This window comes from Pezoporus wallicus, unplaced genomic scaffold (assembly GCF_028554395.1).
Source record: "Pezoporus wallicus isolate ANWC-B61680 ecotype Strahan unplaced genomic scaffold, APGP_CSIRO_Pwel_v1 contig_4816, whole genome shotgun sequence".
In the NCBI taxonomy this organism is placed as follows: domain Eukaryota; kingdom Metazoa; phylum Chordata; class Aves; order Psittaciformes; family Psittacidae; genus Pezoporus; species Pezoporus wallicus.
In genome coordinates, this window is record NW_026640990.1 from 2,336,768 (window position 1) to 2,350,259 (window position 13,492).

Sequence of the window (13,492 nt, forward strand, 5' to 3'; positions counted from 1 at the left end):
GGGCTGCTCTTGTGCGGGATGGTGGTGACCTGCATTTCAGACACTCAGCCATGCTTTTCTGCTCCTGGACCTTCCACAGGTGCCCTGTGATGCTGCCTGTGGCTGTACCACCTCATGAACTGGCATGGAAAGGCCTGTAGTTAGCTTAGGGTTTTAGAGCACCAGTTTAAAAATGACCTTTTGATCTTATCTCTTCGAAGAACTTTTTTTTTTCTATGCTTTTACATTTGTAAAAAGGAATATAATTTCTAAAAGGAATGGATAATTTGTTGGTATGAATGTCCATCAGCTGGAAAAAAAACAGGAGCTTTGCTGCCTTTGGCATTATATACTGAATTGGGGTGTTGAAAGATTTAACTACTGTAAGCTGTCTACACGGAAAAAGGTGTCACTTTCAGAGTTAGATTTAGCCCAATTTAGGTTCTGAATTTCCTTCTAGAGGCTCCCATTTTTCTTCTCCGGCTGTATAGTAACTAGGGTTTGACACTCAGGACTCACTTGGTGCCTGTAGCTAAGTGGGAAGAACCAGGGTTAATGTGTCTAACACAGCTGTCCTCCTCCACTACCTTACTTCAAGGAAGAAGCACATATAGGCTTACAAGTTTCAGGTCAAGCATTTTCACACAGGTTATGATATGTCTTTGAAAGGCTGCGCACCACTTGTGGAGGACACAAAATGTGTGGTGTGAGGTGAGCTGAAGGTTTGGATGATTCGTGATCTTTTCTTTTTTCTGTTTGAAACCACTCAGTCTGAATTTGCCTGCCAAGGGATGCAGCCTAAGAGGTTATGATTTAAAGCTATCCCATAAAATTGTCTTTCCTTCAGACTGCAGCTTAGACACACTGGGTGGCTTTAATACCCTTCAGTCCCTCAGAAAGAAATCCAAGGCAACAGTCTAGAGGGTCTGTGGGTCTGCTTCGGTGACTTCTCGCAAGGCTACAGATGCCTCCCAGCATTTTCTATTAAGCCTCAAAATCTTTGGCTTCTATAAGGATATATTTATTTTCTGTTTTCATGCCACACCAGTTGGTCTGTTGTTAATGCAATGAATTTCACCTTCTGCAAAGTTAAAAATTCATGTTCCTAAAATTGATGGGAAATCGGCAAAGAACTAAAGTGAGCCAAAGCTACAGTACTAGTCAACCGTAACAATTATAATAACTCCGTGGTCATTTCACTCACAGCTTGACAGAGAAAATGGCAAGAAAACATTTATTGTTTTTTCTTGAATGTTTAAAGTGTAGGGCCAGGGTCACTTCTGTGGTTGACACATTGGAAGGTGTGAGCCCTGTTGACCAAGTACAGCCACATTCATTATTTGTAGCCCCCTCTACCCTGCAACGGACTGAGAGCAGTCCTGTGCAGGCTGGAGAATGAATTGGCCCAGCTGTGCAGCCAGTGCAGCCAACGTACACTGGAGATGTGCTGATGTGACTTGTAGATGCTGCTGGTGGCAGTGGTAAGGAGCTGGGATGTAAAGATGCTCTCTGTGGAGGAGGCACCTGTGGGAACAAATACAGTCAGTGGTGCCACTGCCTGTCCTTCTCCACAGTGAACTCTTGGCAGGAAATAACCATCATAAGCTCTACCACTGTTACGATTTCAGGATCAGCTAAGCCTATGATTTTCAAATTATTTACTGTGGTGTAAAACAAGAGGTTCTGGTTTTGTGGCCTTTTCAAGATATATAGAGCACATAGTTGACTTGATTTCGGTTGCAATGTAAGGGCAGTAGATGCAGGCTCTCTCCCTAGATAGATTAGGAGTCTGGGATATGGAAAGGTCTGCAAAGAAGCTTTAGACAGTGCAGAGACTGGAAAGAAAAGCAGCCTGTCCTTGAGATCTCCTTATATCTTATCCAAAATTATTCTTGGTGCAGAAACTTGCATTTCTAAATGTGCTAATCCCTTCCATGAAGTTTCTCCTTTTTTTCATTTCCTAATACAGATAACCTCAAAAGACTTCCTTGAGTCATTATCAGGATTAGTCTGTAGAAATTATCTACTTTCCTTATGGGAAAAGTACTTGCTTGTAATATTGTTCTCAGGTGTAGGGGATGTATTTCCTAAAGGTAGTTACGTTTTCCATTTGTCATTTTGTTCTGAGCATGTAGTGAGGTTCTGTTCTGTTAAACCAAAACTTTTCTATATAAACTTATTTTCAAGGCTGTTTTTAACTTGGAAGCCTATTGGGACAACCTTTTTTTAAATGAGGAACTAGGTATGCAGTGTGTTATTATTGCCAAGATAGATGGTACTGTGTTAAGCTGTTTTCTTTTGTTTCAGATGATGTATAAAATGATACCATAAGAACATTTGGCATAGACAAAGCATGTGCATCTGTAACTTTTTTCTTCTATTGTCTTTTTAAAAATATCCAATAACGAAAAGAATATATAAAATGTCTGGACAAATACATGATTTAAAAAAAAAAAACTTTGTCTCCCTTCACAGGAAATCACTGATAATGAAATATTAGAGTTGGTGCATAGTGCTCTGGGGAGGATGACAGTTATCCGGCAAATTTTCCCTCTCTCAAGGGACAACAATCAGAGATGCATGAGGAACAATCACCGAATATCATCGCTGCTGTGTGACCCACAAGAAGGCTATCTTCAAATGCTGCAGGTCAGTATCTGTGCCCAGCAAAAAAGTCCATCTTAGGAATTCAACATGAGAGAGTTTTTCTGTGACTATATTACATCAGAGGAAGAATAAAATGATTACAGATAAATCTGAGCATGTGATCTTTGGTCAACTTTTCCTGACTTAATTATTGTTTTTTTATTTCCCAAGATTGAGTGCTTTAGATGTGATGTTATGTCCAGGAAGTGCTAGCAAGTGGTTGTGCTGATTCAGAGCTGATATTGTGTATTTCATTCCCTTAAGAATCTTTTGTGTGAAAAAAATAAAAGCTTGTGCTATCATAGGCTTGTGGAGTTACTGCATGCTTGTTATATTTATGCCTATTAGACATCTGTTGTGAAAAAGTTCATCTGGGAGGATGACAGAACTCTGATAGGTATTGGGCTGTGCAGCATTTCATACTTGGTTAAATGGACTGAATCCAGCTGATGTATTCAATCTGTCCCATTTCAATAGTCTCAGAAATCTCAAGCAGCTGATAATTGTTAGAGCGTGTAAAATATGCACTACTAGATCAAGTTCCAGATTTTGCTAACAGATTTGACTCTGGTATAAGCAACATCTCAAAATTTCTTGGCATATTATCACAGATATCAGAATTTTTCTGCAGTAATTTAAATGTAATTTTAGGTTCTATTTCCAAAGATAGTTCAATAATTTAGAACCATAGGTTTTGGGCTTATGATGGCTCTCCACGTGTTTCTGATTTACTTTAGACACAGTTAAGAATCTCATTTGTATCACTGTTGAAGCTGTTAGCTAAAACTGAAAACTTTAGAGAGACTCAAAATATAATCTTCATTATAACCCTTTTATTGCAGATTTAGTCTTAACCTGAGATAGACTGAGGATACAAGTGGCTGAAGCTCCGAGCTGGCAAGAGTGGGTATTGTAAGACTGGAATGGGCTTGTTTAGCTTGTTGGCAGTCTGGACTGCTGCAGCTTGGTCAGGAAGGCAGTGTGGAGTGAGAGGTCCTTACAGAGGGAACTCATGCAGGCTTGGAAGAGTTTCTGAAGAGCAAGGTGTGAGGCTTACGGAAAACAAAAAGTAGGGAGATTCTCAGGAAAAGTGGGTAGGTCAGGAATCCCCAAGGAACATGGATGGGGATCTTTGTTTTACTTATTTATGCTGTATTAAAATGTTGTAACTACTGATTGAAATCCTCTAAGAGATGGATAGGGATGTTTCCTTCTTGAAGACAACCTCTTGCAACACAGATTCTGTCATAGCTATGGCAAAGTTTGGGAAATTCCAGTTGTATGCACTGTAGTTCTGAGTACTGGTCTATTTTTCTGCACAGGGGAAAGTCTATGCCTTGTTTTGGCTAAGGAAGAAAAGACACTTTTGATCTTTGTCTGTGGTATGCTGTAATGAGAACAGGGCAATTTTGGACGATTAAGACAATTTCCAGTATGATGAAAAAATTAACTATCCTGCACACTGTCCTGCACCAACAAATCACTCATTGGGGAGCAGCAGGATTTTGCGTTTTGTTGTCTATGCTGGTTTATGCATAATCTAATTCAGAGTCTCTTCTGAAGGGCTCTGAGATCCCTTGCCCTCTCAGCAAGCTCTTATTTGCTAAAACAGTAACTGTTTTTCTAGCGTGAACAGCCTTGGGCCCTATTACTAAATTTCACTGACAAGGGCCCTTTGGGAAGGACCCTTTTCCTGCCGATTCCCAAATATGGGTTTGGAGAAGCAAAACTTTCTCAGTTCTTACCTTCCAGAAATAATATACTAGCTTAGAAACTGTCTTTAAGAGAATGGAACAGTAATGTTATGCTTTGCCCTTTAGTTACTTCTCTATGAACTTAAAAATGAGAGAGATATAAAGAAGTGTGGAAGGTATAAAGTTTACCTTTTGGAAGTTGATACCATGACTGTCATGTTCAGCCATACTGGAATGAAATATTATGAAGGGTGAAGGGCACATGTGAGATCCCTCAAATTAGCTGCCCCCAGTACATCTTGTGTTATCTTTAAGTTTATACAGATTGAACATATGATGCTCTTAGCATGTGCAGATATATGCGAAGCATTCTGTAGCTGCATCTTTTTCATAGGCTTTGCCAAAACACCCTTTGTGCATACAAGCTCATATTAATTTCCATTCATGATTGGCATGTTATTAATGGTCCTGCAATTCAGGTACTTCCAATATTCTGTTTCCTTTTTATTGCTTAAAAAATAGTTTTGACCTTTTGCTGTACAGAAGCACATCACTAAATTACCCTTATTGCCAGAGGCTGCAGTAGCTCCCAGTTCCATGTCAGGCTGCATGAATCCACCAGAGGCAGTGACCGCCTGCAAGCACCAAGTCTCTGCATTGCTTTGAAGTAGTTTGATTAACACCACAGTTTGGAAATCCCTGGCTCATTCTCCTTTGGGCAACCTCATATTAATAATTCTTTGTTGTCAAGGTAACTTACCAGCCATTGTTGGTTAATTATTTATTTAATGACTTTGAAGAAAAGTAAGCTAATCTCTGTCAGCCTCTAACTGTAAGGTTTTTACAGGGGAGAATTTAGAATTTTTGTCAAGCTAGCAAAAGAAAGAAACATTTACATCATGGATTATTAACTTTATTCTGGCTAAATTAATGAATTATTTTTTTTTTTGGAACGATCTTACTCTCAGTGTCTTTAGTACCATATCCTGCAAAGTTGTTTTTCAGTGGGTGATCATCCCAGTTTGGCATTCTGACAAGGCTTTTAAAGATCAGGCTGTTCTGCAAGCTCATCCAAAAACTCATCTGTTCTGAGTGCTTTGTGGAAATCCAATCTTATTCCATCAACCCACTTGTCAACATTTTGCTCATACCCTTATTTCTTGTACGTATAATATACCCAGCTGGGTTTCTCATTCAACTGGAGAAAAAGCTTTATAAGGTTTCCTGTCTTGGTCATTTTATTTGAGTACACAGGACTACATTTTTCTCTTTCTTATTCTTCCTATATGATTTTCTGCATCCATCTCTCTTACTCTTGTAAGTGGAAAAGAGACAGTTTAGAACTTGCTGTCTTCCATTGGCTGTGATTACCCTGTGGCTTGGGCCATCAGCACTGTCAGTATTGCCTCATGTGGAGAGGGAGTCCTGGTTAGAGCTTGTATGTATCCCTGCATGTTGAATTGTGTTTAATAGGATTATTGCTATTAAACTGTTTAGATTATTTCAGACATAGTCTTACAGAGTCAATTTGAAGAAATTTCAATGCATAACCCGCTTTTTTTCCAAAATCTTCTGCTTTGTTATTTTCTGTCTACAAACCCTATTTTCGTTCTTTCATCAGGTTATTCATGATGTGTTCATAAACTCAAAATCAATCTGTTACATTTTTTTGAAGAAAGTTCTCTTTCGAAATGTAATTCCCATTAGTTTGTTTCTTCCCATATTTACCATTTATACAGTTAATAAGCTCAATCTATGTGAGCTTCTATTCAGTTTAAAACATATTACACAGGCACAGCATATCTGAAATAATTTAACATGGTCCAAAATATATAAGATTAAAAAGGAACAGAGAATACCCTAGCAAACTATGTCACAAAATTAATGACGTTATTCCTCACAGGATTTAGAGTCTAGCCTCTCTACTGAAGAACTTATTCTAGGCATTGCTTTGCCATATTTGAAGAGAAGATGTTGAGAACTGTGGGAGGGTATTCATGGAAACAGCTATTCTTTCTCTGTGTAAAAATTTCACTCTTCAAAGACTTGACCATCAGATATCTTTGTAGGCATCTCTTAGCAGTTGCTCCTACAGAGCTGTGTTTTTATTCATGAACTGTCTTCAGGAATGACTGCAATTTAACTACTGTAAGTGGAGTTATTTTTTAGAGACCTGTTTGGCTGCCTAAACTTCAGGGCCTGATCCTGTAGTTTTATCAGATTAAATAGCTTTACTCTCATTTGACCTGTTTACATAGCTGTTAAGTGTTACTGGGGGCAGAAAATATTGATTAAGCCCTATTAAAACATTTCCTTTCTCCAGTAAAGGATTGGAGAGACTCATTTTAATTTTCCTTTCACTACAAACCTATAATTCCATGTCTCTTTAGCAAAGTTTAATTTGAACTTTTGGCTCAATATTCAGGTGCAGTGAGACTGTTTGAGTACCAGATGAATGAAAAACATCCTTTACTGCACATTGCATGGTATTCTCTCCCTGAAGCCCAATGGCAAGTGTTCTATACAAGCTGCATTAGCATAATTGGTTAAAACACCAAGCAATCATGGGTACCTTCTGGCCACATGGGATTTTGTGAGCACTGTGGAGGCTAGAACCACATATACTCTCTGGAGCAGGATTTTCCTCTCTGTTCAAACTACCTTTTTTAACTGCTGGAGTTCTCTATTTGCATAATTATTTCACCTAATTTTTGTTCAGTGCTTTATCAGGGATTGGGCAGCGGTGGCTAGAAAAAAGGGTCAGTGTCTCTGTTTTTCATTTTTTTACTGCCTCTGAAACCTAATTTGCAAACATATTTCTTTGTAAATGAGGTAGGGTAAAGTTATAATCTTATACTCTGCTTTGCAATTCCAATACTACCTCTTGTGCTCCTGACTGAGTCTTGGTTGTGTTCAGTTTTCCTTATCAAATGTCTTCTGCTAGACTTTCTCTGGACAGTTAGTGTTAGCTGTGCCAAATTCTGAGATGTTTAGTAAGAAAAGCTAACACCTGCAACTAACAAGCTTGGGCAATCAAGGCCTGTGATTATTAATATTATGTATATTAATACATATAACAGTATTAATGTTAGCACGTTATAAAACATACTGAATAAGGAAACATTTATGATACTGAAATAGCTGAAGGACAGTAAAAATTCAGGGAATAAAAACCGAGGGTAGGGAAAAGTGGTGTGACGTGTAACTCAGTAAAAATAGGAAAAAAAAAAGGAAAAAAAAGCTGTTGATCATTTAAAACCTCAGATTCTGAGAGTGCAGTCTTCCAAAGAAATCTTTAGAGGCCTCATTGTTTGAAGTACTTAAAACTAGAATGGGCAAAGCACTAAATAATACACTAGTTAGATTCCTTACTGTCAGAAGGCTTGAATGAATATACAATTGAGGACTGTTTTTCTGAGCTTTTTGGAAAATTTTATTCAGGCTTTCATTTACCTCAGTGTTAATAAATAGCCCTTTGGAAGTTTGAAGCTGACATTTGAGTTTTCAATGAATGTTTGTTTTTTGACTCTGGTTTTCGCATGAATGCCAGACTGCTGGCTGTGATTTTGTTCTCCGTGAGTAGCAAAGCATGCATTTAAGGGCATTCACACAAAGTCTCACAAGGGGCTCTGCAAATGAGACAGGCTGATTAAGCGGGGGCCAGGACAGGAGTTGTGGGTACCACCCCCCACTCCCACAGAGGGCAGCCCTGGGGAGCGCTGTGAGCACAGCAGGCAAACAGGGTGGCGTGCAGCAACCAGTCAGTGGTTTGTACAGGAGAGGGCCATTCCACTGGCCAAGTGGAGAGACCTGAAGTACACACAACCCAGTAACCATTCTGTAACCATCTACACAGACCAGGGGCACCCGTCCTACCTGACCCTCAAGACAGAATGGCAGGAGCTTCTCTGAGAGCAAAAACTGCAGCTCCAGCTGGAGGCTCAGCGCCAATTGCCCTGGGTGCAGGGAGAGGCTGTAGTGCAAACTTCAGACTGCAGGAATTTCCCAGACCTTTCTCCTGGAGCAAGGACAGGCAGCAGACCTGCCTCTGCAGAAGGTGTGCCCAGGTGGAGGACCTCCTGCAGCAGGTGGCTGAGCTGCGGGAGGCGGTAAGGAGGCTAGGTAACATCAGGGAGGCTGACAGGGAGTTAGATAGCTGATTCCAAGCGCAGTATGCAGTGGATCCACAGCCAAGCAGCCAAAACCTCCCCCACTGGCACACACATAAGGGAGGAGGGTCAGTAATGCAGAAGAGTTGAATATTGCAACAGCAAGGACCCACAGGAGGAAGAGACTTCACCTGAAGCCTGAGATGTCCTTCCAGAACTGCTTCACTGCTCTGCAGACTAGAGAAGAAAGACCCATCACATCAGGAGAGAAGCTGGAGCTGAGTAAGGCAGCTGATCCTGTGACCCTGTATAACAACCAGTGCCACTAAGAAAAGGCAAAGGGTGATGGTAGTAGGTGACTCTCTTCTGAGAGGTAGCTAGGCACCCATTTGCTGACTTGATGCACTCTCTAGAGAGGTGTTCTGCTCCCCAAGGGTTTGTATCAGGGATGTCACTGAGAGACTACCAAGCCTCCTACAGTCCACCGATTACTATATCTGCGGCTTTTGTTTCATGTGGGCACCAGTGGTACAGCCAGGAGCAGCCTGACGAGTATCAAAAAGGATAACAGAGCCCTGGGAGCAGCAGTAAGGGACTCTGGAGCGCAGGAAGTTCCTTCATCAGTCCTTCTGCTCAAAGGGAAGGGGGTTTGAAGGGTTCAGTCAAATCTGGTGAATCAACAGGTGGTTAAGGGACTGGTGCCATAGCCGGCGGTTTGGCTACTTAGGCCATGGGACTCACTTTGAGAAAACTGGTCTGCTGGGAGCTGATGGGCCCATCTGTCAGAGAAGAGGAAGAGCATCTTCAATCATAGGCTTGCCAAGATTCTTAGAGCAGTGAGAACACCAAGCTTGCTACCCTGGACTTCAGGAGAGCAGACTTTGGCCTCTTCAGGGATCTGCTGAGTAGAGTACCATGGCATAGAGCCCTGGAGGGAAGATGGGCCCAAAAAATCAAGTTAATATTCAAGGATCGCCTCCTCCAAGCTCAGGAGTGATGCATCCCAACAAAGAGGAAGTCAGGCAAGAATGCCAGAAGGCCTCTGTAGATGAACAAGGAACTCCTGGAAGAGCTCCAACACAAGAAGGAAGCCTGCAGAGGGTGGAAGCAAGGATGACTAGCCTGGGAGGAATAGAGAAATTGTTCAAGCAGCCAAGGTTCAGTTAGGAAAGCTAAAGCCTTGATGGAATTAAATCTGGCCAGTGATGTCAAGGGTAACAAGAAAAGCTTCTGTAGGTACATTGTTGGTAAAAGGAAGCCTTGGGAAAATGTGGTCCCTCTGGGGAAGGAAACAGGAGACCTAGTTACCCAGAACATGGGGAAGGCTGAGGTACTCAGCAACTTTTTTGCCTTGGTCTTCACCATTAAGCGCTCCATCCACAACTCCCAAGTCGCAGAAGACAAATGCAGGGACTGGGAGAATGAAGAACCATCTGCTGTAGGAGAAGGTCAGGTTTGTGAGTGTCTAAGGAAGCTGATTCTCTTCTAGTCTGCTCTTGTGAGACTCCTCGTGGAGTACTGCATTCAGCTCTGGGGCCCCCAACACAAGAAGGACATGGACGTGTTTGAGCGAGTCCAGAGGAGGGCCAGGAAGATGATCAGAAGGCTCAAGCACTTCTTCTATTGAGACAGGCTGAGAGAGTTGGTCTTGTTCAGCCTGGAGAAGAGAAGGCTCCAGGAGACCTTAGAAGCAGCTTCCAGTACCTAAAGGGGGCCTACAGGAAAGCTGGAGAGGGAATTTTTACAAGGGGGTAAATATAGGCTAGGATGTGTCCTATCACATGAAATGATAGGACAAGGGGGAATTGTTTTAAACTTGAGGAGTGTAGACTTAGATTAGATCTAAGGAAGAAGTTTTTTACTAAGAGTGGTGAGACATTGGCACAGGTTGCCCAGAGAAGCTCTGGCTGTCCCATCCCTGGAAGTGTTCAAGGCCAGGTTGGATGAGGCTTTGAGCAACCTGCTCTAGTGGAAGCTGTCTCTGCCCATGGCACTGGGGGTTGGAACTAGAGAATCATTAAGGTCCTTTCCAACCCAAACCATTCTATGGTTGTATGAAACTAATTTAAGAAAATTAAATAGCTCAAATTTTCAGTCTCTGCACTCTGAAAATATCCTTGTAAGCACAGCATCATACCATAAGTAAACCATTAATTTTCACTGCTTCTAGTAAGATGCATTCTGTCATTAGACACAAGCTCATAACTGCGTTTGGCAGTACTTGAACTTTGAAAGTTGAAACACGGTTTCAGGGCATGATGGTGTATGCATATGCAAGCACAATGATATCACTCCCCAGGCAGCAAGTGTTTCTGCTGCTGGCAGGCTGCACTTGGTCTATGCTCCTCTTCCATCTGCTTCATCCTTGGAGCTGACTGCTGTGGCCTCTCAGAGGGTGATTTTGGCAGCAGCAGGGTACAGATGCCCAGCTTGGGAATGAGTTTTTGAAACAGTGGCCTCTGGGTGTCAGCTTGTCTTCCCAGCTGGTCTCTTCAGTGGTCCTATCTGGCTAGACTTCTGGCTCTGCTAGCAACTGGAGGTCAGTCTTTGTGCCTTGCTGGTCTTCCCAGAAGAGTACTTGTCTATAATTAGTGCCTCTGAAGGAGCTAAAAGCTATCTTTATATATAACTTTAAAAGTAAAATCACTCTGGAAAACCTCATGAATGTAACATAAAAACTTGTACAAAATGACATTTAATCACGTGATAGGGTGAGATTTCCACTCTCATTCAAAGTTTCTGCTCTGGTCTAATAGTGTATGGTGGATTTTTAATTTATTGCAAAATAAAGGTTCATAAAGTTTGGAATAATTTGCAGAAGGTATACCAGAACATGCTTAAAATTACTCATGTACAGGGCATGCTCTTGAATATATTGATGAAATGGCAGGCATCCTCTGTTCCACCTGTGAATATATAAATGGGGGAAATAAAAATTGCTTCAGAGCTTGGAAAACCCAAAGTAGCCAAATACATTCCCTTGCTTTTATTTCTGTCTTGCTTTGCTACTAATTCTGAATGCTACCTGAAGACTGATTTTTATATTTACTATATTCTCATGCCTCTGATTGCAATGGTGGAATCAGAGTAGAGCTGATTCCTTGGGGTATCTCACAAATTCCCTTTCAGTGGTAAGTCTATATTCAGAAGGAGTTTGATAGCTGAAAATTAAAATATGTGTGCAGTTGCAGTAACAAGAGCATACAGGCTTCGTCCACTGAACTCTTTTTCTTTTCACAGTATCGATATTCTTGAGGTTATAGCAAACTCGTCTTGGAAATACAATGTAGTACATATACAGACATTTTGCTGTATTAAAAGGAATATAATAGAAAATAAAGGAAATTATTATAGCCCTGGATTTACTGTGTGATTGGGCCAGAATTTCTGTGGCTTGTTATAAGTAACTTTTTTCTACAAGGAAATACATACATAGTAATGAATTTAGATAGAAAGTTAATACTGTCTTGAGGAGAGAAGTGTCTCTGAGGTATTTAAGTGTTCTTATTTTTCTACCTCAGAAAGGAATTAGGAAAAAATAAGATAAAAATATACTTCCCAGTAATTTAATAATATACCTTCCTGTAAATATTGAAGGAATGAACTCTTCAGCTACACTCAAACAACGCTACTTAGGCATCAGATTAGACCTGGTTCCACAACTCTGTAATGCATGCATGTAATTTTTACAGGAATAAATAGACTATGATTATATGAAAAAATTAATTTTCCTGATTAAAAAGTACCATATAGTCTTTTTTTTTAGCAAGGCTTTCAGTAGAACAGAACTAGAGTGGCAAAATACTATATTTTGCAAAATACTGTATGGGTAAGTGTACAACAGACTTGCAAAATATTCTTTCTGTGGCAAAAATTAACTTGCTGCATTCTGTGCAACATTTTCTGCCGCCTTCGTACATATCTCCAGATTTATTGCAGGACGTAAATAGTGGGAAACTCCTCTTGTGCAGACCTTTTCTTGCTGTCAGTTTATATCATTCTTTCAAAAGAAAATCATGAAACAATAGTGATACAAAATCTGTTATAGGTCTAACTGAATTATGAGGATTACATTGATAAGCACAATATTGTTTTGTTTTGCTCTACAGCATAAAGTAATTTGACTTGGATGCATGGTCATGTAGATTCTCAAAAGCTTTCAGTCAATTATACATGCGGAACTGTGGCTGTTTCTCTAAAAGCATTAAAAAAAAAAAAGAGAGAGAAGGAAAGCAGTGTACCCAAGTACATCTTATATTTTGCCCTAGAGCTCTGCTAACGAATCAGGCAAGCTGTTTTGGGGAACTGAAGCTGCAATTTTCCAGAACTGAAGAGCAGTGCCAAACCAAGAAAATGAAAAGCATTTCTGATTTGTGGTGGCAGCAGACAATGAGTTGTCAGTAAGTGAGGGTATAAAATCATATTCAGCAGGGAGCAGAAAGGATCATGATGGCACGTAAGAATTGGCATTTTTCCTTAGGCACATAAATCTACTTCTAAGCAAGTGGGTCTTGTGGTATGTGGTTTGGGGTGGCTTATTTTGTGGGTTGGACTCTTGTTTTGGTTCCCCCCATCCCAAAGAGTAGCTTAACACAGAAGAGGAAAAGTGCCCTGTTGAATAAGGATTTGCTTGGTGTCTTTATTTAGAAGTTGTTTGGAAAATATCTGCAGAGTAGGGAGACAAATGCAGCTGAGCAGAAGAGACTTAGTTTCTGGAACTCCTATTAATTCTTTAACTACTTGTCTGAGGAAATCTGGAAAGTAGCTGATTTGGAAACTCTTTAAAAGGTAAAGGTTTCACTGGATTAAATAGCAAATATATTGAATATGGACTACTTGTTCAGGAAGGCTGGAAAGAAAAGGAGGGAGAATAGATGGCAATGCCTGATGAGAGAATATCTCAGTGATATTCTCTCATAGGTTTTGCATTACTTTCATTTTACAAACCCTTTTTATATTTAGTCCCTTAAACAAGTGGGTATCCTCAACCTCTTTTTATTTTTTTTTATTTTCTTCCTATTTTTAATTCTTTCAAAATGCATTTCTGTTTTTATATATTTTGTT

The 13,492-nt window shown here is 40.4% G+C and overlaps 1 protein-coding gene across 4 annotated transcripts in view; it reads left to right on the forward strand.

Annotated features, from left to right (window-relative positions):
- The window catches only part of GRID1 (glutamate ionotropic receptor delta type subunit 1), a 592,171-nt gene that overhangs the window by 477,087 nt on the left and 101,592 nt on the right, over positions 1-13,492 (forward strand). For all 4 annotated transcript variants that reach the window (XM_057421472.1, XM_057421471.1, XM_057421473.1 and 1 more), the window contains one exon: positions 2,455-2,628. In XM_057421472.1, the coding sequence (XP_057277455.1) occupies positions 2,455-2,628 (174 nt within the window). The remainder of the gene's footprint in view (positions 1-2,454; positions 2,629-13,492) is intronic.